Genomic DNA, 27,550 nt, shown 5'->3' with positions numbered 1-27,550 from the left:
GGAAGGAAGGCATTTCAAAGCTGGGAGATTTAAATGCCAACAATGCCAGCCAATCTCTGGCAAGCATGGACACACGAAGCTACTGGGAAATGCACTGGGTGGTAACCAAATTCAGCCAATTAGAGCAACTGCACAGGTGTTGTAAAACCATATGGAAAGGAACTGCACTCAATAAAATTGGCTGCTGCTGTGGGAGCTATGGAGTGTCGCGTCTTGTACATCTCAACTGGGACAGCCTTCAGATGTGCCTCAGGAGCATGTGGGTTCCTGCCTCTTGGATTTGCATCCCTAAGTACGATCTCCGCCTGGAGGAGAGTTTTGATCAACTGAGAAAGCAGAAAGATCAGTGGGGGTGCTCTGGAAGGTCTCCAGGATGTGGTACAGAGCTGTCAGTGACTGTGAGGGGAGAGTGAGCCCTGCCTTGCCCAGGCTGGAGCCCCAGCAGAGCCCTGGCCGAGCCCGGAGCAGCCTGGGCCTGGCAGAGGCAGGCTGGAAGGAGGCCCTTGGAGCTGCCAGAGGCAGCAGCCCGGCCCTGGGTGCCTCCTCCTGGCACCGGGCGAATCCTCTGCTCCCAGAGCCAAACTGGCAGCTGGCTGGTGCCCAGGGGAAGCGCAGCCGTGCTGGGCACAGCACACAGTGCTGGCATTGGCCACATGCAGGCTGCCCAGCAGCAGAGAAAGGCAAACAGCAGCCCAGGGCTGCTGGCCTGGCTCAGCATTGCTGCCCTTTTGCCGGCTGCCCTGTCCCTCCTGGCAAGGTCAGCAGTGTGTGCAGCACTCTGGGCACGGCGGGAGGGAGCCGGGCTGCTCCGCAGGCTCCAGCACAGGGCAGATCCTTCAGGCACGGCACTGCTCCAGGGGACCCAGGCCAGCGGGAGGCACTGACAGCTTGTCAGCCCAGATCTGCAGCACACAGTGCCTCACACAGCTCTGGCAGGAAGCGCCTGCAACCCTGCACCTCTGCACTGAGCCACAGCAAAGGTGTGAAATGCAGAGTGTTGTGCACAAATAGTCAGGGGCACCAGGCCAGCCTGCTTTGTGCTCTCTGGAGCACAGCAAGCACTGTGCAAGGCAGCTTGGAGCTGCTGGAAGAAAGGGAATATGAGGATGTGCCTGAGGTTTGGGCTTGAGTAGTCAACTGATTTGGAAAGGAGCAGAAGGGTCTTGGTAGGCAATCTCTTTCCTTTATTCCTTTCTGAAGGAAAGATGCAATGTGGGTTCATTCAACTAAAGCACTTGCATGGTACATTGACCCAAGGTTGTCTTAAATTCCTAGAGAATAGAAGAGAGGCTTTGGGAAAATGTTAAAGTGTAACAAATATGGCTTAATCTTGTGAATTCCTTTGGCTTTAACACAGAGTGCTTAGTCCTGTATTTCTCCATTGCATGGATTATTGTATGCAACTGGTGGTCCTTGACTTGAGAATAAAGACAGTGGTCATGTTAAGAAGATAGATGAAATGCATTCAAGGGATGAAAGTGGTTTTAGGAGGCTCTTGACTACCAAAGGAGAATTTCAGGAATGGGATGTTACCCAATCCACTGTGTCAGGGACCAGAGTCGTGTCTGAGGCAACACCATATTTGATCCATGTTTGAGCAGGTTGACAAGAGAATGAAGAAAACATTGCTGTTGAGCGGGTGGGAACTTGATCCTTGAGAGAGAAACAATGTATTGATGGATCAGTGGGCAGTCCACCTTTGGAAAAGGAACAATGCATGATGGAGCCATTGTGGCATGGAGTCAGTATCATGAGCCCTCATGGCCTCATCTCACGCGATGGTATTAGTCAGAGTCCCCTTTACTGCCTGGGATTTAGATTCCTGGGAAAATATTGCTAAAAATTATCAGGTTTACCCACTAAGTGTTGCTAAAAAGATGAAATTTATGGTTAAAAAACATAGGTCTGATTTTACTGACATTCAGACACCACTTGATTCCTTAACAGAATCAGAGAGGCAGATGGTTTTAAAGGTGGCTAAAGACATGGCTGTAGATGATTGTAGAATAAGAGGATGATGTTAAGGATGAATTTCCCCTTCAGGACCTGGGTTTGAATGCTAATTGGCCAGAGGGAAGAGTACAAAAACAAAGTAAAGCAGTGGGAGATGGCAGGAAAACGCTTCCTTTGCAGCCTCCGTGTGTGGAAAAGAAGGAGCCGAGAGGCAGGAGGAGCAGCAGGGCCCGATGGCTGCTCCGTGCCTGCAGTGAGGGGCGGCTGCCGCTGGGGGCGCCGTGGGAAGGGAAGGGCCCTGCGCGGGGCGGGCGGGGCGGGGCAGCCGCCAGGGGGCGCCTGGGGCGGGGCGGGGCCCCTCTGTGAGGGGGGAGAGCCTCGGGCAGCTGCGGAGCAGCTCACTCAGTCTGGGGACTTGTCTAAGTGGGGCTTTTTTTCCTCTTTGTTTCCTGGCCTGTGGACTCAGCAGCATTAGCAAGTCCACAGAGCAGTTGCCAGCCCTTTCTCCTTGGAGTCCCTTGCCGTACTGCCTGTGATGCTGCTCAGCGGGCATCAGTAGCTGAGTCTTAGATGCAATATCAGCATCACTTGGCTCAGTCTATCACAACTTTGGCCATGGGTCGAGTTCCAGCATTCCCTGGTGGAGAATAACAACAAGGGACAGCTCCCTCAAACACATGCAGTCCAGAAATCTGCTGGACACCATCAGCAGCCAGTTTCGCAAGTGACCAGTTCCACTGGGACAGAAGCTACCCATCAAATCCTCACTGACTTCAGCAGCAGCAGCAGCTGCAGCAGCAGTGCCTGCATCTGATCCGTAGGTCTGGGGCTGGGCTGCACAAAGGACACACACACACAGAGCACACTGCCCCTGAAGGACATGGCTTTGGAAACAACCACCTGCCACTGACTCCTGTTGCTTGCAGTAGGGCCACACCAGCCTGTGGCACTGGGCAGCCCTCAGTGCCACCTGGGACAGCAGCTGACAGGCCCTGCCTCCAAGACCAAACACAGGAGAACTCATCCTCCAGACTGAGCTTCCAGATTGAAGAGGCTGCAGTGAGCAGCCACCTCTAAGGGCAAACAAACGAGGCTCTCCTGCACTTTAGCTATGCCACGCAGCTACACAGCCCTGGGGGGCAGCTGCCAAGCACAGGGACAAGAGGAGACACAGAACGAGGGACAAAGCCAGTCAAGCACAGAGACGTCTCATGATTGCTGAGCCCCAGACGGTCCCCAAATATGGCGTCACCCACCAGTCATTCTCTGTTGACAAAAAGCAGGTCCAGCAGGTACCTTCCCTCCTTGGCCAGGCACATCCCAGGTGGTTTCCTCTCTACTCTTTTGGCAGTGCCAGCAGGTGTGCCCAGCTTCTTTTGTTCCACTTGCAGAGCCATGGGCACCTGGGAACTGGGAGCAGCCACAGAGGAGACGTGTCCACTGCATTGGGCAGGAACCAAAAGCCTCTATGTGCACAGCTGAAAGCATGTCAATCCACGGGATGTTTTGACTGACCTGCTCTTCATTGTCTTATAGGTGGAAAGGCAATTGCCCTTTCTTCCTCATTCGGATGTTTACAGCAGGGCAAAATGTGGCCAGTGGCGGTATTCCAAAGGCAGTGGAGGTTGGAGTTAATAATAAAGGGAAGAGAATTTCCCCAATTTCAAACCACACCAGAATGCCCACAGGAGGGACTTTCCATCTTTAAGATAGGAACGACAATTCAGAAATGAACGAGAGCAATATTCCCTGGGTGATGAAGAAAGGAATCTTACAACAGGCTTGGTGGTGTCCAGGACTTTTATTCTGAATGTGGCTGCGAGCTGGCATTGGAGAAAGCAATGCTGAAGTGCTCCTGGTCTCAGCACATGGGGCTGGCACCAATCCTGCTCAGCTGTCCCTGTTTGGCTGGCAGAAACCTCTAAGAGTGGGGCAGGAGGGACAAGCTGGGTGCCTTTGGATGCTCACAGGCTCAGCAACACTGCCCCCACAGAGCAATCCAGAACCACTTGGCAGGGACTGTGCTCACCAAGCCCCACTGCCTGCCTTCACTCCCAGCACTGCAATACTTCAGTTCCTTTGCTACCAGGAAAATCTGAATACACCACCCAAGATCAAAAGAGGGCCTCAGAACTGACAAGAAGGTGGGAGCTGCCCTCTGAGCAATGGCTGAGAGAATTGGGCTTGCTTAGCCTGCAGAAGGGCAAGCAATGTGGTGACCTTTCAATATTTGAAGGGGCTTCTAAGAGAGATGGGGACACAGCTTTTGGCCAGGCCAATTGCAAGAGGAAAAGGGGAAATGGTCTTAAGCTAAAAGAGATACTTCAGATTTGCTCTAAGGAAGAAACTCTTTACCAGGAGAGTGCTGAAATACTGGCAGAGGTTACTCAGAGAGCTGGGAGATGCCCCACACTTGGCAACATTCAAGGACATGTTGGATGCGGCTCTGAGCAATCTGAGCTACTTGAAGATGTCCTTGCCAGTAACAGGGGAAGAGGACTAAATTGGGACCTTCACTTGTCCCTTCTAACCTCAACCTGTTTTACACCCTACTTGGTTTTCATCTGAAAAGCACCCAGAGCACAGATTACTATGGGGGGGGCCCCATCTGATGCCCTGAATTTTGGCTGAGAAGCAAAGCCTGACAGAGAGCAGCTGTTTGGCCTGCAGCTGCTTTGCATTGTACCTGCAGAAGTTCCTGGGCAGAGCCTCGCCTGTCCACATCCATCTGCAGGCAGCAGCCCAGAAATTCACACAAGGCAGAGGGTAACCTGAGCTTGTGCAGATCTGGTGCTGCTTGCTTGCCTATCAGATATTTAGCCTGAAGGAAAAGGAAACAGGAGACTCTATGTGATCCTTCCATATCCTGAAGTGCTCACCTAGACCCAGATTGCAGTGGCAATTTCTTGCCTAGCAGATGGTAAGAGATGAGCCTTCCCTCCCAAAAGAGAAAAGGCCCCAGTGCAGCCCCAGCTATTCCAACCTTCAACAACTCTTGCCTTGCAAGTTTGTGCAGACCCTAGGGACATTTTGACATTTTTACAAGTGGGTCTTGGGGGAACCAGTTCAAGCTGTGGAAATGGGATTTTGTCTAACGGTGTTGGACCAGGAGAACACTGGTATCTGAGCGTATTTGCACCTTACCCTTTCCTTGGTTTTCCAAATATAAGGAGCCCTTCCTTTGGCCATTTCTATTCCCGCGATGCCAAGGACCAGGTGTCCACTTTGGGGCCGTATGGCTCTCCTCTCACAAGCTCGGGTGCCATCCAGCAAGTGGTCCCGACCACCGACCTCTGTTTACTTTGTTCATGGATGAGCACAGCACAGAGGCCAATATCAGCTGAGAGAAAAACAAACACTGCTTCAAACAGGAAACCAAGGGAAAGAGTTCCTCACTCTAAGGCTCAGAAAGCAGTGGTGCATTGAGCTGCAAAAGCAGTTGTGTTCCCTTTCCTCACGTCTGCAGCCAAGCACTTTGTCCACTTAACAGCCCCCCAGGAATCACACCATGGCTTTTCCTCATCCACCTGAGGGTTTACATTGTAACTCCCCCCATTTGGAAGCAGCACACACAAACCAAAGCTACTCTTGACACCTTGTTTCCTCTGTAGACCTCTCAGCACCTTGCAGCTGTGCCCTGAGCTTGCAGGAGTGCCCTGTGCACTCTCAGAAGCACCACTGGCGGGCACCTGGCAGCACCCAAAAGCAGCCCCACACCGCCTCCCCAGAGCACAGAGCCTGATCAAGAGCACCCACCCAACCTGATGGAGCCATCCCGGCCCAGAAGGATGTTGCTGCTTTTCATATCTCTGTGGATCACCCCGTTGGCATGAAGGAAAGCCAGGTCTTGCAGGCACTGAGAGAGAAAAAGAAACAGGAGCACAAAAGTTACCCTAATCTGATTGCATCCCACACTTAAAAGAAAACTGCTCCTGAAGATTCCCAGATCTCACAGGAGCAGTGGGTGCTGGCAAGAGGAAGAGCTTCCTGCTGCAACCCTAGGAGAGCAGAATCTTTCAAAAGGAAGGCATATTCATTTCTGAGGGGGAAACATCAGTCATTGCAGGAGACTGTCTCCTGCAATGCCAGTCAGAATGACTGCTGCTACTAGAGCAGATGCGCTCTTCCCATCCTGAGGACAAACCATGAAATTCCAAAAGAGGAAAAGTCTCTGATTTGTGTACCAAGGGGATCACTGTCAGGTGGGAGAGTGGAGGACAAGGGTCAAAGTAGCTCATTTGTCAGTTTTCAGCTGCAAGCACCATGATGGGTGCCATGCCATCCTTTGAAGTGGAGACCTGTGAGAGAGATGGGTCTCTATTTGACTTTGCTGTTTGTTTAAAACTGGGACATCCAGAACCTTTCTGCATTGCATTCTTTGCACTTAGAGGCAGAAATTGAAAATGAAAAAGAGACAGAGAGTTCAACAACAGCAGATAAGTCTAAAGAACAGACTATAGTAAGGGCAGGGACACTGGCAGTGCAGATGCTCTGAACATGGAATCACTCACCTAGCAGAGCTTTCAAAGCACGAGCCTGTCCAAGGCATCCAAAGCACAAGCAGGATCCCTTACCTCCCGACAGATTGTTGCCATGTGTCCTACAACCATCCTTTTCTCGCTGACCACTTGAGCTAAGGAGCCTCCATCCATGTACTCCAACACCATCCAGACATCCCCATGTGCAAGGTAACTGGAAGATGAAAACAACAAGTGGGGCTGAATATGCACAGATAAATGGCCATATCAAAGAAAAGCCTGGTGTTGAGTTTTGGATCCAGGTCACTGGTAAATGAAGATGGAATAAAATGAAGACCTGCTCCAATTAGGCTATCCAGTGCTTGCAGTCTGTGATGTCTAAATAAGGAAGGCACATCCGCACAGAAGGAGACGGCTTAGGTGGCAAGCAGGGGAAAAAGGCAGGTCTGTGATGGCAAGGATAGAAATGGAAACGGACACATCCCAGGCAGCTGCTTCACCATCCTCATACACAAATTCCATCCACAATTAAATCCAGCAACAAGGAGATGCAGTTTCCCCAGCTTTCATCCAGGGCACGTGGGTGTGCAGCACTGCAGACAACCTTATAGAAAAACTTTCCTAAAAGTTATACACAAATGGGAAAAGCAATTTCAAACCTGGCAAATGATGTATCTCCTGTCATAATCTTTTGGCATGCAAGGCAATGGAAATAGTGGGAACAGTGCAAGGAAAATAATTTCTTGGACACTCTGTCTGCACTCCCCCTCTGACAGTCAGAAATAACTACACCCCGAACCAGCAAAAGAGCATGAAGAGAGTGAACATACACGCTGAGGGCTTAGTAAGAGAGGCACACTTCTGGGAACAATCCTCTTTCCAGGAACCATGAACGTGGACAGAACACTCCTCCCATGCCTCATACAAAAGTGGATTGATGTTAATAGAAAGTTCAATTTTCTGCCAGTGAGTAAAGAGCTTTTAAACCTCTGCCTTGCAAGTATGGAAACGAACATCCTGAAAAAGAGCAGAACTACTGACCTTTCTAGGTAGGTAACAATATTGGAGTTCTTCTTTTCCCACATGACCAGGATTTATTTTAAAGTATCCTAGCAGCCCTGCTGCTGGAGATCGATTTTCTTTATGGCCACCTACAACAGTGTTGAAAGCATTAAGAACAGACATTACAAGAGCTCCTCTTTTCTCCACTTGTGGGCCAGGACACCCTGTCACCCCAGTCAAAAGGGACTCTAAACATCAACCACAAAGTGCTACCAACACTTTCTGCACACACTGACTTCACAAACGGCCTTTGTTTATCACCACTTTTATAACTTACACATGTTTTGCTAGCCAAAAGCATTTTGGCTCAGTTTTGCTCTTTGCTTTATTGTGAAAACAAACTGAAACCACTGACAATTTATTAGCATTTCTAGGGACCCTGACCAGTCCCTTTCAGAAACTGCTGCCATTCTTGATTATGCACCAAAGTAAATACACAGACTACAGAGAAAATGCTGTCCCAGAAACAACTCCAAAATGTCTCAAAATAAAGTTACAATCCTAGTACATCCTAGCTTCTTCAATTTGGATTTTGCATTGCTGAAGAATATTCTGAATATGGTTCAAACTTCTAATCATTCAGTAGGTGTAAAAAAGAAGAATCCTTTCTGTGCTACACTATGGATATACCCCACATTATAAGCAGACTTTAAGGCTTTCAGATGCCTTTGTAGACCTCTCTTCATGTGCACTTCCTGAGTACAGCACTGCAAGTGGATAAATGAACTACAGAAAGATGGAGTCATGTTTGCTGAGAGACAGAAAGGAGAATTCAGGACTCTAAAATTTTAGCCCCAAAGAGCACTGGGACTCTCCAAGACACCACCATTTGTCCTGTACAGTGGAAATAGCATCTCTGTAATGGGATGGCACCGGCACAGGGCCAACACAATGTTGTATTGTTAAAGGCTCTTCATCTACTTCATCTCATCAATCTGTATGTGTGGGTGTGTGCGTGCGTGCCTGTGTGTGTGTACCAGGTTCCCTTGGAGTGAAATGCAAAACTGCACTCCAGACAAGATCTCTCTTTCTTTAGGTGCTGTATTCTATTTTCTAGCTGAACCACAGGATGGAAAATAATGGGAAATGCTATCTGTGTCTGAACCTGGGTTTAAGAGGAATTGGGCCAGAATGTTGGCTGTTGCCAGCAGCTAATCCATGCATATTTCTCCCGTAAATCCAAGCAGGCATGTCCTTCTCTGAAAGACACTGCTGCCATCCTTGCATTCATTCAGCTAGGTAGGAAGGACAAAGTCTGTCCAAAATTAAGGGACAGCCTTTGCAGCCAACACAGGCAACCCAAAGCTTTGGGCACGGATAACATCCCAAGGGAAAGTGCTCAGGAGCTGCAAAATCCTCATGGACTGTTGGTACTTACCGCTTGTCCTGTGGCAGGGTCAAAGGCCTTATAAATGGTTTCAAAACTCCTAGAAACAGAACAGCAGCAAGAACAGAGAAGCTGTTCAGTGCTGAGAAGCATGAGGCAGCCCAGGTAGGAGCTCTCTGCTGCCTGTAGTGTTTCTCAAACCCCAGGGTTTATCTGCTCTTTAGACAATAGCACAGACGCCCAGCAGCATTCTGCCATGAGATAAGCTGGGTCCAATGGTAAGAAAAAGGGCTGCTACACATCTCAAATGTACACACTAGGTTTTGGAGGCTGGGGTTTTCTTTGCCTTTTCTTTTTGTGTCTCTGCATGTCCCATGCCTTTTCAGGCACTGAAACACACAGTCCTGTTGGGCCTTCTCACCACTCTCTTTTGATTCTCTCTACACAACTCAGGCAACACCACACAACCTTTCTTATTGTCCTGATCATTGAAGATTGTTTTCCACAAAAAATTGGAAAGAAATGCTACCGAGAGCTGTTATCTGACATCTGTCAGGCGCAAAGCCGCTCTCTCAGATTTTTCTTCTTCCATTCGTGTGGCCATATTACCTTAAATCAAAACCATGTCTCCTAGGAAAATCAGCAAACAGCTGCCACACACTTGAAGGAAAGGAAGGCTTCCAGGTCCTGCTTATTGAGGCAGGCAAGACATTGTCAGCATCCAGTTATCTTTGATGATGCCCAGTGACCAGTACTGAGACAATCTAAAGCCAGGCTCTGAAGATGCTTGCACTTGCCTGACTTCCCACTTGATATTACACCAGAAAAATACCTGGCCCACAATTTTGTACAAGTAAGCGTGGCTACACTCACCCACTGCCAATAACTTCCCATCTGCTGTATTTCTCTCCTGGATTTCCCATCATCACAACACAACCTCAAAGAGACAAAATGCAAGAAGCAAACTTCAAAACAGAGATACTGACTTGCAGGAGGTCAGAAACTCAGCTCCACTCTCTGGGGCTCTGAGCAATTCTCCTGGGTTGATGTTATCCCCAAATCGTGTAGAAACCAACCCAGGACAAATTTATGGTCAGTTGACTAACAACCACAGTAACAACAATAACAACAACAACAGACCGAGCAGGACAGGCAGCTCTGTTGCACACGTGGCCTTCACAGAGTCAGATTGTCCACACTCCTTTGAAGTGTTATCCTGAGAGGAAACTAAGGCCATGGAGAAACCATCAGAGCAAACAGAGATCAGAAAACTACAGTCATCTACAAACGGGTAGGAGAGCTGAAAAATCATGACCCTTCCTCTTCTTGGGGATAGGCCCTCTCTTGTAAGATTCAACAAAAGATTTCATACTTGTAAAGATTATATGCACACTGGGATCTGGAACGGACTTTTATCACCAGCTGCATTTTGTAGAGAACATAGAATATTGCAAAGTGATTTCCAGGAGAGGAGGGGGTCTTCCTCTTAGCAGTTTACCTAAAAAATGCCTTGACATTTTTAAAGAACAGCAGCTCACACTACAACCAAGAGGAGTGGCTGTAAGAATTTGGACCCTCTTAATTTATAAAAAGGCTAAGTTCTGAAGACAACTTTGTCCATTCCCCATCTAGTGAAGAACTGCACTGCTTGTCTTCAGCCTGAGGTGTGGCAGTCTCCAGCACTGGGCTCGGCCCATGGAACACGGCCCATGTGCCCTGACATTCCAAATGGGCACAGCTGAAAGGACAGCGCCGCTCCTCAGGCGCAGCCCTGACACAGACAGCTGCCCACATGAGATGCTGATCCTGTCACGAGCCCAGGCGAAGCTGCAGCAATGGTCTGGCAGCTGAAATCTCACAGCTAAGGAAGGCTCCAGCTTCTGCAGTCACTCCAGCCATCAGTGGCAGGGCAGGTATGACAAAAAGGTTGGCAAAGCCCACAAATGGCCACTGATAACCATTGTGAAGAAGCCAGAGCCAGAGCTATGAGTTGTTGACCCCACTCAAGACACAACACCATTGTCTTTGAATTCAGACACACAGAGGAAAAGATCAATCCACCTTTTGTCCCAATGGCTGATGGCAGACACTGAGTCATCTGGGCTCACTTCTGTACCCGACCAGTTATTCTCTGACAGCACTGCACTGGCAGCTATTGCCAGTTCCAAGAAGCAACTCTGTTGGTTGTACTGCAGAGACACCAAGGCCTTGGTGTCCTTTCCTAGGGTATGATCTGTGCTGGGATTCAGGCTGGTGCTTAGTATTCCAAGAGTATTTATGGGCTGGGCATGACAAAGCACCTGGTACAGGAGGAACATGCAGCAGAGGGGCTGCCAGCTTGCTCCTGAGAATTGCCTGCAGGGCAGTTTTATCTGACCACTTAGATGTGTCTCCTTGATGCATTTCCTAAGCATTCAACTAGCATATCTGAGAGGGACTGTAAAAAAAGTATCCAGTTTTTCTTCTGCTGCTGCACATTGAAAAGATGTCATCCTCTCTAATTCCTAGGGGTTGTTCTAAGAATAAAATTTTTAAACATTTGGGGAGTAGTAAAAAGATCTCATTCTCTGTTATTTGTTCTGTCACCTGCTGTTCTTTTCAAAGAGGTCGAGCTAACCAAAATGTAGCAGTCCTACCAAAATGAACAGTAGAAAGAATTCTAGAAGTACTACCAGTCATAAAACCAAGACCGGTGTGAAAGCAGCCCCACAGTCACTCAATTCCCCTGAAGCATTTTGTCTCCAATGACTGGTGACAAATCAGGGGATAAAGGGACATCCAGAAAGCCAAGTATTCTGATCAGTTTGGCCAGACCAGCACACACACATCCACTGGGTCATTTGCTGTGTTGCAGCTTTCTGCTGCTCATGAAACAATCCAAGCTTTTGCCTTTGCTGCACAGGGAAGCACAGGCACAGCCCACCCACTCCCAGCAGCCCTCAAAGCAAAAGGAGTGCCCCAAGTGCCCCTGGCTGCCTTGAAGCTCAACTATAATTCCTGTAGGGAGTCCAAAATGCATGTCTGACACCACAGTGAGCAGGAACATGTGGCACAGCTCATGCTGAGGCAAACACACAACACACTGCTGGATCACACAAGAAATTCACAGGACGTACTCAGCAGCTCCAGGCACTGCTCCTCTCTCTCCTGGTGTAGCTGCTCTGCCTCCTGGCCTGAGCTGGGAGAACTGCTGGTGCTCAGGTTTTCGGGCTTTGGAGGATGCTGTTGCAGGGGCAGCTTTGATGGCATGGCCTGCATCCATCTGGGGCAAAGGAATTTGTTTGCGTCAGAAAGGTGGCTGGCAGAGGTGCCCCAAACAGAGTGCACCCTCAGGAACAACTTTTGTGTTAGGCTGCAAGCTGAGCTGTCAAGTCAAACACCACTAAGCAGCCAGACTCCAGCTTGTCACAGCCAGCCATGTTAGAGACTGTGAAAGGGAAAGAACAACTTTAAATTTCACCCTGTTCTGAGGATTGCGTCCACCACGGACAGAGACAACTTGTTCAGAATGTGTGTGGGTCACCATGTTCACCTGAACAAAGCCCTCAAAAAATAAAAGTGAGCAGTAATAAGCCAGCAGTAATACATTCAGAGGATTGCTGGCCACTGGCCAAAGTACTAGGCCACACTGGCCAGGGAAGCAGATGAGGTTCAGCAGCCCAGCAAGTGTTCTTCTGATCAATTGTGATGGAGAGCACAGAGCCTGGCAGCGAGAGGCATTGCCCCCATCCACCTGCTGCTCTGCAGGACAAAGGTGAGAAAAAGAGACACCACTTGTTACATGACTGCACTGCCTACTGCCCCTTCACTCACCTGTTTCTCTTCAGCATGCCTCAACTGCAGCTGCATCTCTCGAATCCTTTTTATTTCTTCTTTCAGCCTCTTCTCCATGGCCTTCATTTTCCTCTGAGCTTTCTGCAGCTTGTCCTTGATACTCTGTCAAGCAAAATTATATTGGCACCTGCCATCATGCTCAGATTTCTCCTTTTCCAGTCTCAAAAGCATGTCCATTCAGCCACTTCCTGCTGCTTCTCTACCCAGCTCTAACCCTTCCATCCTAACTCTTCTTCCTGGTTCTCATTGCTGGAGCCTGTCAGGCTCTGTGCTTACAGTGCCTGCACTAGGCTTTGCCTCCCCTTTCCTGAGACCTACAGTTCATGTTCCTGTTACTGCCCTTCCCTCTGCTACCTGGCTAGTCAGACTCACCTGCCCATTCTCTTGCTCCTCCTTCAGCTCTTCCCTCAGGAGCTCTACAAACTGCTGGCTTTGTTTTAACTTTTTTTTGCAGCCAGCGCAGCTTGCATAAGAGCTCGACATTCTGGTGCTGCAGCTGCACAGAAATGAGGAGAAGATGGCTTTAAACTTCCTACACACCACTTGGGTGGCAGCCAAGACTGATGTGCTCACACTTTCTAAAACATTTTGTTCTTGCTCTCGTGTTTATAAGGGGCCAGTTAAGAGGCAATCCCACCCACACAGTGTCCAGACAAGCAGTGCCAATTTGCCTCTAGACTGGCTCTGCCTTAGAGCTTTTCTTATTCACATTGCATGCTGGCAATTTCCTGCTTCATCTACAGCAGGCTTTTCTCCTGCTCCCTCTGTACATCTGCCAGGAACTTGTCCCGTTGCTCCAGCAGGTCCTGTGCCTCCAAACGCTGCTTTTCCAGCTGGCTCTCCTGATGAGAAGAAGAAGAAGAAGAAGAAGAAGACACTTCCAGATCAAGTCTCAGTCCAACTCCCCAAAGAAGGAAATTAAAGTTTCATCCCTCCCACAATCCCCCAACTGAAGAGGGCACACTAGTGACTTTGTGCCCTCCTGTTCCAACAAGAAACTTAGGAGGGTGATCAGCAGGTGGAAGGAAAGAAGATGCCACCTTCCATCCCCACTCTGTTGATTGACCATTTCCTGGCCCCTCCTCAGGATTTCTGTTATCAGAAGCTCTCTGCTCAAAGTCCCTGTGTTCTTTGATCAAAAAAAGCTACAGCTGGACTGCAGGCCTAGGAGGAGGCCAACGTCCCATTGCCCTAGTCACAAGACAGGCCTCCATCTGAAATGCCAACAACATGGGACCTGTTTCATATGGTTAAAGCCCAAAGGGAAGACCTCTGACCACTGTGGAAGGACAGAAAACAAATAATCTTGTCTCTGGGAGTGCAGTTGCCAGCAAGCTCTACAGTCTGCTGCATGGCACAAGGGTGTGAGCAAGATCCTCCCCTTGGCTTCCTTGCTTTGTCTGGAGACCACCCAGCCTCCTGGGTATCTTGGTTTATGACCATCCTGGAACCATGGCTGCATTGACTGGCCCAGCATCATCCTCTGGGGCTTCTCAGGCTCTCAAATATGAGCCCTTGAAGCCATCTGCTGCCTGGCCCAGCAATGTGTGGCCTACAGCAGAGGCTTGCAGCCATGCCACCTACTCAGCCTGCTCTTCTGCTAAGCCAGCCCACCAAGCCTACCTGAAAGATTCAGGTGCATATTGAGTCCTACCAGTTTTTCCAGCTTCCTTTTTTCTTCCTCCTGAGCAGCTTGCCAGAGTCTGAGAGCCTTGCTGCACTGCTCTTCTGCCCAGCACAGCTGTTCAGCCATGTTTTCACATTGCTGCTTGCTGAAAGATCTTACAGCTTGCAGCTCACGCCGAAGGCCCTTCACATCCTCTGCAAACGTGACAAATGGCAGTAGTCAGACACTACACAGGCAGAGAACCCTGCTGACCTTAAGCCCTTTCAGTTCCAGGCAAGGAGGGACCTGCCCCCAGCTCCTGCACTCCTCGGAAGCCCTGCACACAGAGCTGGCTTTGGAGCAGCCGCACCGGGCAGGACGATCACCAGAAACAAAGTGCACGAGGCTCTCACCCAGGATCAGCTCCTTGGCCTGCGTGGCTGAACGAACTTGGCCTTCCAGACGGCTCCTGGCCATCTCCAGCTCCGACACATGCTGCTGAGCCTCCAGCAGGCTGCATTGCAGGCTCTCCTTCTCTGACCTACAGGTTGTGAAAATGAAGAGAAATTGTTCCTGGCACACAGGAATGGTTTCTGGAAGATATGTCTAAGATCTCTTTACCTGAGCATGGAAAATGGCTTGCATGGAAACTCAGACACAGCAAGGCTATTTCTACCCCTTCAAATAACAAAGCAGGCCCCTCCAGGTGATTGGGCAGCCTTTCCTCATGACCTAGCCCAGCAGAGAATTCTTAGCTTTGTTTGATCTCAGCAGCCAAAACTCCAACTGCTCTTGTCCGACACACCCCTCATGGGTGGCTGTGCCCACAAAGTCTCTGCCAATGAGCAAAAGCCCAGCCTCTGCTCACAGCCCTGAGTTCATCAGCACTTCTAAGTCACTCTGCAGGTGCACAGAACACAGTGTTCTCCTGCCTGACTCATCAATGTTTACTGCCATTCATATTGCACGTAGAGATACTTTGCTTGCCAGTAGCTCTCTTAGTAAAAGGGACTAAATGAATGCACCGAACCATATATGAAAACTCCCTCCCCCCTCTACTAGCATGAATAAGAAACCAGAAGCTGGTTTTAATCTGAACAAGAACTATCTTGGAAATGGGACAAGTATCTTCTCATTTAAAACACTGGAATGCCATGAACAAGAACACTTGCTACGTTTCTGTAAATACTAAATGAACCAAACATCTTGACGGTCTTTAAAAAAGGAAGAGGGACCATCCAAAGGGAGCTTGATAGGTTATAGAGGCAGGTGAACAAGTGAGCAAGAATCAGTGCTCAGCAAGAATCCCAAGAGACTGTTGAGAAGTTTCACTGCCTTTCCCTTCTGCTGCTGTGGCTTTTAAGGAAATCTAGGTCCTGCACCATGCTTCGTAAGAGTAAGCTGAGAAGGTTCTCAAGATTTGCAGCACAACCCTCCAGCGTCATGTGAAGCATCAGTGTCCTACTCACAACATTTCCACATCAGAGCCACAAAAATAACATTCAGGTCACAGAATCCTTTTCTTTCTTTTCCTGTCTCATCACCTCTCTATCTGAGAAACTTTTGGAGACCACACAGAAGGCAGTAAATCCTGATGTAAGGCTTAACACCTTTGTAATTACACACCTTCAATAATGTCCCACCCAGGGTCCCCTTCTGCCCTTACCTGGCCTCTGCCAGCTGCTCAGAAAGGCCTCGTAGGTCCCGCTCTGCGGCTGCCAGTCGGGCTTGCAGGGCAGCGTTCTCTTGTGCCAGCACTGCCTTGTCCCTGCACACCTGGGACAGTGTGTGCCCCTGGCCAGAGAAGTCCTGGAGAAGCCTCTCCAGAACCCTGGGGGCTGGCTGCTGTGGGCGGCAAACCTGGAAGCAGGGGGGGGCACCATTTTTGTAGAGGACAAACAAGAACAGCAACAACAATGTCCTGGTCCTAGCTTTGTGACAGAAGCAGCATTCAGGGTGGTCTTGCTAGGACAACTCCCTCTCCCATTGGTACTGCCGAGGAAGAAGGTGAGCATACTTGTGGCACTGCCAGAGGAACCTCTTCCTTAATCTGTTTCTTTGGAGGCTGTGATTCCTCTGCTCTCTCTGCCTCTACTTCCCAATGGAGTGAGGAGTGGCACTTCCTCTCAAATGCAGCCAACTCCTTCCATCTACAACAAGGGGACAGACGAGAAAACCATTAATAGCAGCACAGTCTTCTTACAAAAGCAGGACTACACACAATGTCCAACGTGGGGCAGTCTCCAGCACTTCCAACAGGCCTCTTATTCCACCTCAAGAGAATGCTGGAATTGCCTCCCTAGACCTGCATCTCTCTTTGTCATTTGTGCAGGGGACAGAGTCACCAGTGAGAAAGTCAAACAGGCTTCCAGAAGCCACAAAACTTTTCCAGAAAGCTCAGGTACTCTCAGCTTAACACCTTCCTGCCTGCTGGGTCCTACACTCTTCTCTGATGAAGATACCAAACTTGCTAATGTCCTTCTTTGGCTAAGACAGCCTTGCCCAGATGACTACTGCCACAGTGACTCTTGTTTTCAGCAGTGCAACAAGGAAAGAACCTGCAAGCTATAGCTTAGGGAGGAGGTGGGTGTGAATATTCAATCCAATATTCAAAGGATCCCAAGATGGTTTAGGCTGCCTAGGACCTCATGAAGCTAAAAGTCCAGTCTTCAGCTCCAAGCACTTGGGGTGAGCTATGGAATCTGGACAGGCTGATCAAGGTCTAACCAGCAGAGGCTTTCAAATTTCCAGAGGTGGAATCTGCACAAGCTCTCTGAAGACCTTGTTCTACTGCATTATTGAGTTTGTGATTCAACGCTTCTCCTGAGGCTCAGCTTGAACCTCCCTTGTTCTACCCTGGTTCATTTCAGATTGCTTTTTGTCAAGGTTTGAGAAGCAAGTCCCACAAGGCAGCTTTGCTGTGGGTTGCTTGGCAGCCAGACTTGTCCATGGGCTGCCTTCCCCTCTGTGCTGAGCAAGTCCAATGATGAGAAAGCCAAATTTGTTCTTTGATGCTGGGCCTCCTAAAACCCAGCAATGTCCAGTCCTGCCCAGAGAAAGTGAGAAATCTCAGCACACACCTGAACTCCTGGGCGCTGCACACTCTACCCGTCCTCTCCTGCCGCACTACCTTTCCTGCCTGGGCTGAGGAGTCCTGACTGGCAAGCAGCTCTCCTGTTGGAGCCTGCAAGGAATGGGCAGGGAAAAAGTACAAACAAGCAATAAGGAGCAGGGAAGTTGGCTCCTGAGAGCTGGGAGAAGCAGCAGCAGAAGGCAGAAGGTGTTGTGTGGGGGTGTTGATGGGGGTATTTAAATAACTCTTGAGATACTATGGAAGTGTCTGAATAGAAGTAGGGAACGTTTCCCTGCTCTGCACTGGTCAACTGGTTCCCTTCACTATTTCAAGAATTGAGGAGCAGCCACTAGGAACTGCATTCCAGCCTTTCAGAGACAGACCTTGTCTCTTCCATGCAGAGCTGCTCAGGATTCTTCTCAGCAAGCTTGGGTCATGTTAAACTTAAGGGTGCCGTTGAAGAAGTGACTGTAGCTACCTAGACAGTGCAGGGAGAGGGGCAGCTCCCTGCAGGCAACCATGGCTCCTCTGTACCCCACAAGGCTCTGAACTGGACCTTGGGACCGCTCTCTCCACTGACAACAGGGAGTCTGTACAGACACTGTGCACAAAGGGGCTCACTTTCACACCAGAACTGAAAAACACCATGCTACTGCTCATCTAACACCAAGGGAAGTTCATAGTCCCTGTCACAATGCCAGGAAAATGATACCTTCATGTGAAAGTTCAGATCCATTTCCCACATGTCAATGGCTGGGCTGAAGCACCAGGTCATGGCAGGACTCCAGCCCGCAGCATCTTCAGCCACAAAGGACAAGCGCTGCCTGAGCAGAAACCTGCAGCTCTGCCCTGCACCAAAGCTTTGCACTGTACCAGGCAAAGCTCCACTCACTGCTTCAGGATGCTCAGGCCCTGGACTGGCAGCCTGTGGACATTTGCTGTCCTTTGCCTCCTCTTTGGCATCTGGAGGAAGAGAGCGAGCCAGAGGAGGTTCTGCCGCTGGTGTGGTGCTCTTCAGACAGATAGACAGACAGACAGACAGTGTGTGAGTGAAATGGAATAACCTCCAATTTTGAATGTTATTCTTTCTGAGCCCTATCCCCAGCTGTCCTAAGCCGGAAAAATAATAATATATTATAAATAATAATAAATAAATACTAAGAAATACTAAGAAATAATAAGAAATAATTATAAATTAAAGGCACTGGGGCTTGCCAGACCCTCTGTCCCCATCAGGGCTGTTATGGGCTGATGTTTGGACTGGCTCCTCTCCTTGCTTCCCCCGTGCAGCTGCCGGTCCCTCCCTCGGATGGTTTTATCTAGGCTGGTGTTTTCCGGCTCTCTCTCTCTTGCTGCGCTTCGGTTGTGGGCTGTGTCTTGCTCTCTGCCGTCTGCTCAGCTGTGACCCCCTCCCCTGGCTTCTTTGGCCGTTTTTTCCCTTTTCCCCCAGCTGTTTTGTCTGTGCCCCCGTGTTGGCTTGTCTTGGGTTTGCTTTTGCTTGTCTTGGGCTCGCTTTAGCTTGTCTTGGGCTTGCTTTGGGCCTGCTCCCGGCTGCCCCTCCCCCTCTCTCCCTTCTCCCTGCTCCAGGGATTTGCACCGACTCCGGAGGACAAGGATCTGGACTTCGGGGGCCGCTGCTGGAGGTCGGCTTGGGAGGCTCTGCCACTCTCCCCGGCGAGGACCGGCTGGGTTTGTCTCATCTGGGTTTGGGTTGGGGGAGTGTTTCTTTTGTATTTTTGTTAATAAAAAGTTTTTTCCATTTTCACCACAAGAACAATTCTTTCTGAGCTCATTGAAGGAAGGAATTGTAAAAAAGAAAAGGGGGGGGGGGGCCCTTTGGAGCTCTTTTTTCCCCAAATTTGTCCTAAACTTGGACAAGGGCTCTGCGGGCAGGTGAGGCTGGGGCCACAGGGAAGAGCCCGCCCCGACCCTTCCCTCCGTGCCCTGCCGTTCTCTGCAGCTGGCAGAGGACAGGAGCCGAGCGGCCGAGCACCTGCGCCAGGCCCTGCCAAACCTGCAGAGCCCACAGGAGCCCCTGCGAGAGGCAGCCATCAGGTTGTAGTAAGGAACGAGGCCCAGACTCTCTGAGAAACTCCACTTCGTTTTATCAAAAACAGCAATGGCAGGAACCCAGGATAAGCACAGGCCCTACCTGACAAGCAAGACAGACAAATAACTGTGCACTGCTCAGGGTGCTTCTCCAGATCTTAGATCTGTGGAAGGAGGAGAAGAACCCAGGTGCTGGGCACTCGGGGGTTTTTAGAGTCTCTGGTGTTTCCAGGTTAGTGCATTTCTCAATCCTCTTCTTGAATGCTCCTTTTTCTGGCTGCTGGTTGACCCATATTGGGGTACAATCCTGACCAATCATTCCAGAATACTCCGATCCCATAGGTCAGCTCATCCTCCCACCACTGTTCAAACCTCTGTCGTCACCCCATGAGGCAACACTCCAGAAACTTCTCCTCATTCCTCCACCCAAACCCTTGTGAACCCACCATCGTGGCCACACACCCGCAGCACATTAACATTTCATTAACAATTCATACATACCTTCACTATATTAACCAATAACTTACAACTCCATCCCCAAATGGCAACTCATAAGAACTTCCCCTCTAAAACTTTGATTGGGCTTAAGCTCACTTCAACCATTTAAATCAAATTGTTTCTTCATAAACCCAGTATAGTTTTCAGAGCCTCTGGTATTTCTTATAAACATCTTCAGCGGTTTCTGAGTTCTGGTTTTCCTCTTGTTTTTCTACTTTCATCAGTCTGATGTTCTCAACTTCTTCATTACTTAGTCTGTTTTTAAAACTTAATTCGAGGGAACGCAGTATGGTTCTCCTGATCACTTGGTTCAAGCAGGGGATTATACAAGGGTGAAACATAATGGTGATTAGTGCACCTCCAGCAATTATTAATGCCTTTTTCCACCATTCTCCTTTAAAAATGTTATCCCACCAATTGGTTCTAAATAATGGGGTCCACTGTTCCACAGGAACATGGGTTAGTTTCCTGATGTTGGTAGTTGTATTTTTAATAATATCACTATGATCGTCTATCCCTACAAAATGTTCTGATGAATTAAATTTTCCACATACAGCCTGTTCTTCAGCTAGCAGATAATCCAGTGTCAATCTGTTCTGGTAAATCTTTGTTCTCATTTGTCGGGATTGGGCCGAGAGTAAGTCCATGACAAAGGTGGACTGGCTAGAAACAATTTCCAACTGTGCTTGTAACCAAATCATCCTATTCAACAAATATATTGGGACTCTATAGCCCCATGACCCATCTTGGGGCCAGCTGGCAGGGCCATAGGTAGCTCTAATTCTTTCTGGTGGCCATTCTTCATCTCCCCACTTCTGTGCTCCCCCTATTTGTATATCCCTTTCATTTCTTGTTAACTCATCATAAAGGGTACTTTTCAACTCAGAGAAGTAGGAAGAAGGATGGTTTCATGATGTCTAGTGTGCAACTACCTGCCCAGTCTTTTGGGAGTGTTACATAAGCATTTCTTCCACAAAGCCAAAAGAGACCTTCTGGGGCCCTCTAATATTGTGGTTGTTTCTCCAAATTAATACTGTTTTCACCCCAGAATTTGGAGACTGGGGATCACCTAAGAAGGGATTAGGTTCTCTGGTGATGCATTCATATAATTTTTCTCTTTCAACAAATGAGCAGCCCTGTTTCTGTTTCCTGGACCAGTATATATTTGATGACTTTAGAATCCACCATTGATGGGTATCATTAGACACATAGTATCTTCTACAATGTAGCTCACCTACATAAATTATGTGTTTGGAACCTCTCATCCATCTACACTCTTTACCGATTACTTCTGATTTAAGTTCCACGTTTCTTCTTCTGGTCTCCCATCTGCTCCAGGTTCTTCCTTTTCTGTGGAGACCCAGAAAGGCATTCCCAATTAGGGAAAATGAGAGGCCTCCAGCCCTGTTCCCTCTCCCTATCCATCGCCTTTCGGTCACTCCCACCCTGTTTCCTGTTGGCCGCCGCTGCGCCCCGCCAGCGCAACAGCCTCAGCAACAGCAACAGCAACAGCAACAGCAACAGCAACAGCAACAGCAACAGCAACAGCAACACCAGCACACCCAGCAACACAGCCGGGGCACAAACTCACTGGAAAAAGCAAAAAAGTCAATGCCACAAAAGTTTTGGGAAGTGTCAAATGGTTTAATGTGAAAAATAGATACGGATTCATCACCCGAAATGATACCAAAGCAGATGTGGTTGTCCATCAAACTGCAATAAGAAAAAACAACTCAGAAAATGTCTCCACAGTGTAGGAAATGGAGAATTTGTGGAATTTGATGTAGTACGAGGAAGAAAAGGCCCCCAAACAGCCAATGTTATAGGACCTGGTGGAGTCCCAGTGCAAGGAAACATTCACACACCAAACTGCAACTACTATCCAGATCCTAAAAAACATTGTACCTCACACAACAACCAAAGAGATAAAGCCCAAAGCCAACAGCCATCAAATCACAGCAGCAATCCAAAAGCAAAGATGACATAAAACACCAATCAGCCGACCTGCAACCTGAAGTCCATTCCTCTGTTTGCAAGACCTGTCAAACAGACAAGTCACACTCCTTCAAGTGCCTTCCCCCATTCCCTACTGCCTTCCTACTTCCCTTCCACTTTCCCCTTTTTTCATCCACAAAATAAGTCCTTTCAAAATTTCTCAAAATCCTATTACCCTTTCTTCATGTTCCTTCAAACTCCTACCCCCCTTTCCCTTCCATGGTCTCCCTCCCACAGTCATGCTTCTCCTTACCTTTGCCACCCAGCTTCCAATCCTTTTCCCAAAGTTCCTTTTTAATTCAAAGTGAGGCATGATATGGGGGGAAAGAAAGGAAAATCTCCTTAGAGACTCAAGAAATAGCTTACTTTTGAAAGCTGTTTTATGAATGCTTTTAATTGTTTTTGTCATTTTGTGTTTTTTAGTTGCCTCAACCATTTAATTTTAAAATCCTTAGAAGAAACCTTCTTAATCAATAAAACAGCAGTTATGGAGACTGAAGGCATTTTTAATTAGGAGAAGCAAGCGCCTGTTTTATTCCCTAGGTCAACCCCATGCCCTCTCCCTGCCTGTCAGCCTTTCAGTCACTCCCACCCTGTTTCCCTGTCCCCTGGTAATTGGTCCCTGATGCTCTCCCCACCCTGCTCATCCCAAGTACCAAACCTAAGGCCCCACAACCCCTTAGCCTTTGTTCCCTGAACTTTGGATGGTGTACACGCGTGGCTGAAACAAAACATCTCTGTAAAATTCCTGCAAAGGCCCTTCCTGCTTTTTGACTTGCTATCACCCCAAGCAACAACCAGATGCAACAATCTCTACCCCTGCCTTTATTCCTACCTGGAAGCAGGATTTGCCTGCCAGCAGGAGCTGCTCCAAGCTGGGACCGTGACTGGCGGTGCTGATTCCCAGAGAATTCTGTCTCCCGGGTGCAGCCGAGGCAGGAGCGGGTGGAAAGGCGCCGGCGCTGCTGCTGCTCTGGGCACTGAGCCCCGGCCGGGCAGGGCACGGCGCCTTCTGCTGCGGGTCCTTCTGCTGCCACAGCCCGGCACACCTGGGACAGGGTGTGACCCCCTGTGGGAAAACTGGGGGCTTTGTGGGGGCTGCATTGCTCTGCACACACCCAGGACACCTGTGGCACAGAGCTTTGGGCCCCAAAAAAGGTGAACCAGATGGAAACAGCTGGAAAAGGTTTCATTTTCACCTTTCTTTATTCTTCAATAGAAATGACTAAAATGAAAGTTACCAAGCACGGCCTGTTCCCCACTGCCAGTTCAGTGTAGGAAAAGAGGCATTTCTTTATTTCAGTGCTGACTGTGTGGGAAATCGCGTGCACATTCACGTGTTTGTATCCATGGAATTAAGACATATTTATTACTTTGCTCAAACTCACTGGCTAAACATTCCCCCAAAGTATTTGATATACTGAAATCACTTCCTCAAAATTAGGGCCATTATGAGTAGTTCCCTTGAGGGTCTCTAGTGTTCATTTGGTGAACATCCCATTCCTCAAAATTTCATCCTGTGGTCAAGATGTCTTAACTGTCTTGTGTCAAAGGAGGGAGATCATGGAAACAAGATTCTCCACCTACTTTTGATTTGGTTTGCTGGGTGGGTTGGTGTTTGGGGTTTTTTGCTGTTTTTTTGTTTGTTTGTTTGTTTAGTTTCAATGGGGTTGGGGAAGTTTGTGGAGTTGTTTTGGTTGGTTGGTTGGCTAGTTTTGTTTGGTCTGATTTGTCTGCTTATAGTCTTAGTCTGAGACCTCCAGTACATAGAAAGGTTAAATCCCTGGCAGGTGCACACCTGGAAAGCAGCTGGATGCATAAAGAGGCAGACTTTCATACCTTTACCTTTAATAGACTAAACCACGTTTTGTTTCTTCCTTTCTTCATTTGAGCCTTTTGCAAATATTTGCATTTTCTTTTTCCTAAATACTGACAACAGATGCTTGAATTTTTTGGTTCTTTTTTGCTTTGCCTTAGGTCTAGAATGCCTTCAAGTTCCTCTGATAAGAAGACATTCTTCACTGAAGGACACAGCAAATACACAAGACGAGGTTTTGAGTCTGTGAAATGTCCAGGTCCCCAGTACTTTCTTTGACATGAGCTGCAAGATACAGACGGTCAAGCCATATTCCTGGATAAGAAGAGGGAGATGTATCTTCCACTGCTTGGGAAGAAGTTTTTCCAGCAAGCAGAAGATGCAGGAGGGCACCTAAACTCCAAAAGCCATGCAGAATTTGTCTGCCTCTCTCAGTTTGTGTGTCATTGATAAACACACAGGCCCACAGCCACACATCTGGATAAGGAATAGTCCATACCTTATCAAGTCCAAGAGAAGCATTCCACAATCATTTCTGAGCTACCTTAGGCAATGACTAAACTACCTGTGACAGCAGCAAGAACAAGATGTGATTTTTTTTGAAAACTCTCCTGAAAAATCCAAGTTTTTTTCCTTTGCCACAGCCCTCACTACAATATTTCACCATGACCTTTAGTCCACCTAGAGCTACTCAGGCAACAAATGCCACTTCCCTCTGGCAGAGGCACAGGCAGCCTGAATGGGCACAGATGATGAGAATTTCTTCCACCTGAGCTACCTGGGCTCTTCCATGTCCCTGACATGCTTCCACAAGCTCAGCTCACTTGAGGGAGGATCACAATCCTGGCAGACCTGAGCAGCATGTCCAGCAAACAGGGTGACTCAAACCAAGGCATCACAGCTTCAGCTCTAACAAGACTGGGGCAGTCACCACACTAAACAGATCATAGAGATATTCAGCTGAGATTGGGGAATGTACAGAGACATTTTAGTCAGGGAAGAGCAGCACTAGAACCGCCTGAAGTGCTGTTTGCAGACAAAACGAACCAAAAGGAGGAAGCAGAGAAAGAGGCAGACGTAGCTTGTGAAGTTCAACAAAGAACCATTTCACAACAAGTTCATTCCAAAACTGAGGTGCATTTTCAGGGCAGTTAACATGACTTTTTGCTTTGCAGTTTTGTTTGTTGTATAACAGACTTTATGTTCTCTCCTCTTACACTCCAAAGCCCAGAGACTAAAGTGGCCCCCTAAGTGCTGGTTTCAGCTGTTTTGAATTCACTAGACTGGAATCTATGGCTACTGTCTTATGAGCAATTGGAGAGACAGGGAACATTCTGAGTTGTGATCAGAAGCCAATTTTGTTGAGTATACAAGGTGTTTATAGAGGGTTTAACTTGCATGGCACTCACATAGGGTTCTAATTTTGGTAACTATGTCCCATTGGTCCCACATTCTTCATGACATCCCACTGCCTGGCAACATTATCTTATCACAAAGTTTCACAATACATTTCTTGGTCCCTTCTTGCCCAGGGAGCATTTATCCATGTCTGTCTCTCCCATGGTTTCTGTTCCATAAGGCCTAAGACACCAGGCCCCTTTATCAGTTCCATTGTACTCTCTGATTTATTCACCATACTCTGTACCCGGTGTTGCAGTAACTTTGCCTTTGTCTGATTCTATCTCCTTTGCAAATAGTTCTAGTTATAGAAGATAAAATTTGGAGTCTAAGTATTCCCACACTAGGTAAACACCATATCTGTGAGAAGAAATAAAATGATGAACATTTTCTTTCCCATTCTGTAGCCAAGGATTTGAAGAAATATATGCTAAACTCAATGACTCATTACTTGCTTTCCAGGAATCTGTCTGCCAAGAATTCTCACTTTTATCAGCAATGGAAGTCTCAGATACAGACCCCAGGTAAATTGGTCAGAAAAAGACACATTTGTTTCTTTGGCTTTTACTAGTCACGATGCTGGGCTTAGACCATGTAAGCTAAAACATTGGCAGGAACACCCTCTGCCACAAGTACAGTGTAGAAATAAACAGCACAGGATTCATTCAGGGACCAACAGTTTGCTTCCAGAAGATCAGGAACAGTTTGGGTCCTGCATGCCCACCACACCCTCATTACCTTAAGGAATACTGCTGGCACAGGTGTTGGAGGAAAAACTGTCTAAGTAGCAGAGATGAAAAGGTCAAGGCAGTGACACAGCTGTGTGCACATCAGAAAGGGAAAATTGTGTCTTCCTACACTGCAAGGAGATCTTACCTGCTAGAAGCAGGGCACACAGGGGAGTTTCAGCTGAAACACACACCAATGTATGGCAGACATACTGAAAAGATGAATAATTTCAAAATGCTTCTCAAAAACAAGGGAGTATAAACTGGTTTAATGTTGCCCTTGTTGCATGTAATACCAGGAGACTAGTGAAAAAAATATATTCATATAAAGCATATTTCACTTTCAAACCTGTGTGTTCTTTCACTTTTAACTGCTAAGTATTTACCAGCAGAAAAACCCTAGAATTGCCTTTTCAAAGTGGTAACAATTGTGATTCAAATGTTACAATGCCATGTAGGAAAAAAAAGAAAGATACAAAACAATAGTGCTTCAAGTGATCAGACCTGTACATTGAGTTCCGGTCTTTACAAATTCTTTTGAAACTGGAAAGAAGTCACTCTTAGAAAAAAATCTTAATCTAAAACCATATACCACAATTTTAAGGATCTTCCTTCATAAAAATTAGATTAAAACCCTTTTCTGTTGTTCATTTTTAAACTAACTGTTGGCCCAAACACTGAAATGTAATATCCATTATTTACCTTGTGGTGTTTGTAAATGACATTAAATTTTACCAGTACCATAGAAAGTTAGGGAAGAGTCATGCTGCCAGACACAAGATAAGCACATTTCTTCTTAAGTTTCAGCTTCCTTAAAACACAGCCAATAGTAATTTCTCATTCTTAGCCCCAGAGTACTGTGGAAAAGTCAATCTAACCATAACTGTACCACAGCTTTGACTAAACATTCCAATGGACAATCCACATTTCAACCAGCTGCTTCCTCATCTCCAGTAGGCCACAGGGCCAGTATTCCTGTGTGTCTCATGACTCACAGAGATTAGAAAGGAACCCTTAAAAAAGGCTTTTCTTGATGAAGCAGCACGTAGACAGACATGAGGCAAATAAGGGCAACGAAACATGGAGAAAGATGTCCCTTCTTTTCTGAACTCCTGTCTTCTCCTTTTGGCCTATTCATTACAAATTTTGTTGTAATCCAGTGTCTGGGATAATTTCGGTGAGGTTTCTCACACTGTCTTTAAAGAAAGAGTAACACCATCCCACTGAGGCACAGCATTTCTGTTTCAGGTTCTGTTTTAAGCTGTTTAAGATGAAATGGGAAGAGATTTTCTAGGTAGTGGGTTTTGGTTTTCCTGAGAAAGCCAGTACACAGAGGAAAAGGTGACAGGGCATCTTGGAAACACTCACTCCAAAAGACTGCTCCAGAATGTGATGAGACCAACAATCCTTGTGTCAGCACGTCACCCACAGGGCAGTGACTGAAGGGACAGGGCTGGGCTGCTCACAAAGGGACCTGGAAGGAGGGCAAGAGGAGGCAGCGTCAGCCAGAACTCAGGACAAACTTGATGCAAGGGAAATATCCACTGTGTGTGGGGTGAGCTTCTGCCATAACAATAAATATACTCACATGAACCCTCATGCTTAAACCAGGTAAAAATATTAAAAAGGGAGAGGGATTAAAAGAGATGGAAGAAACAGATCTATTCTTTTCCTGCTTTGGAAACTGTTTAAAATTCAAGAGAGAATTTAAAATAAAAAGAACAAGTGACACT

At 47.7% G+C, this 27,550-nt stretch overlaps 1 protein-coding gene and 1 long non-coding RNA gene across 2 annotated transcripts; both read right to left on the bottom strand.

Moving 5' to 3' along the window:
- Nucleotides 1–6,550: 6,550 nt before the first annotated feature.
- LOC306814949 lies at nt 6,551–8,906 on the bottom strand. The gene is made up of 3 exons (XR_013777288.1): nt 8,872–8,906; nt 7,473–7,582; nt 6,551–6,645 (listed from the first exon to the last, which is right to left on the bottom strand). It is a non-coding gene; the product is annotated as an uncharacterized lncRNA (long non-coding RNA).
- Nucleotides 8,907–12,030: 3,124 nt separating this feature from the next.
- LOC306814962 (uncharacterized protein) lies at nt 12,031–27,417 on the bottom strand (the record flags this gene model as incomplete). Its single annotated transcript, XM_079331498.1, has 12 exons — nt 12,031–12,082; nt 12,634–12,756; nt 13,027–13,150; nt 13,425–13,496; nt 14,309–14,475; nt 14,674–14,801; nt 15,927–16,120; nt 16,278–16,410; nt 17,341–17,444; nt 18,226–18,345; nt 27,186–27,224; nt 27,406–27,417. 11 exons carry the CDS (start codon nt 27,415–27,417, stop codon nt 12,644–12,646), a joined length of 1,206 nt encoding a protein of 401 aa, XP_079187624.1. The 3' UTR covers nt 12,031–12,082; nt 12,634–12,643.
- Nucleotides 27,418–27,550: the final 133 nt, after the last annotated feature.

The sequence above is a fragment of the Erithacus rubecula genome (genome assembly GCF_903797595.1).
Source record: "Erithacus rubecula genome assembly, contig: SUPER_Z_unloc_4, whole genome shotgun sequence".
NCBI classification, from domain to species: domain Eukaryota; kingdom Metazoa; phylum Chordata; class Aves; order Passeriformes; family Muscicapidae; genus Erithacus; species Erithacus rubecula.
This window is presented reverse-complemented; position numbering and strand designations above follow the sequence as displayed.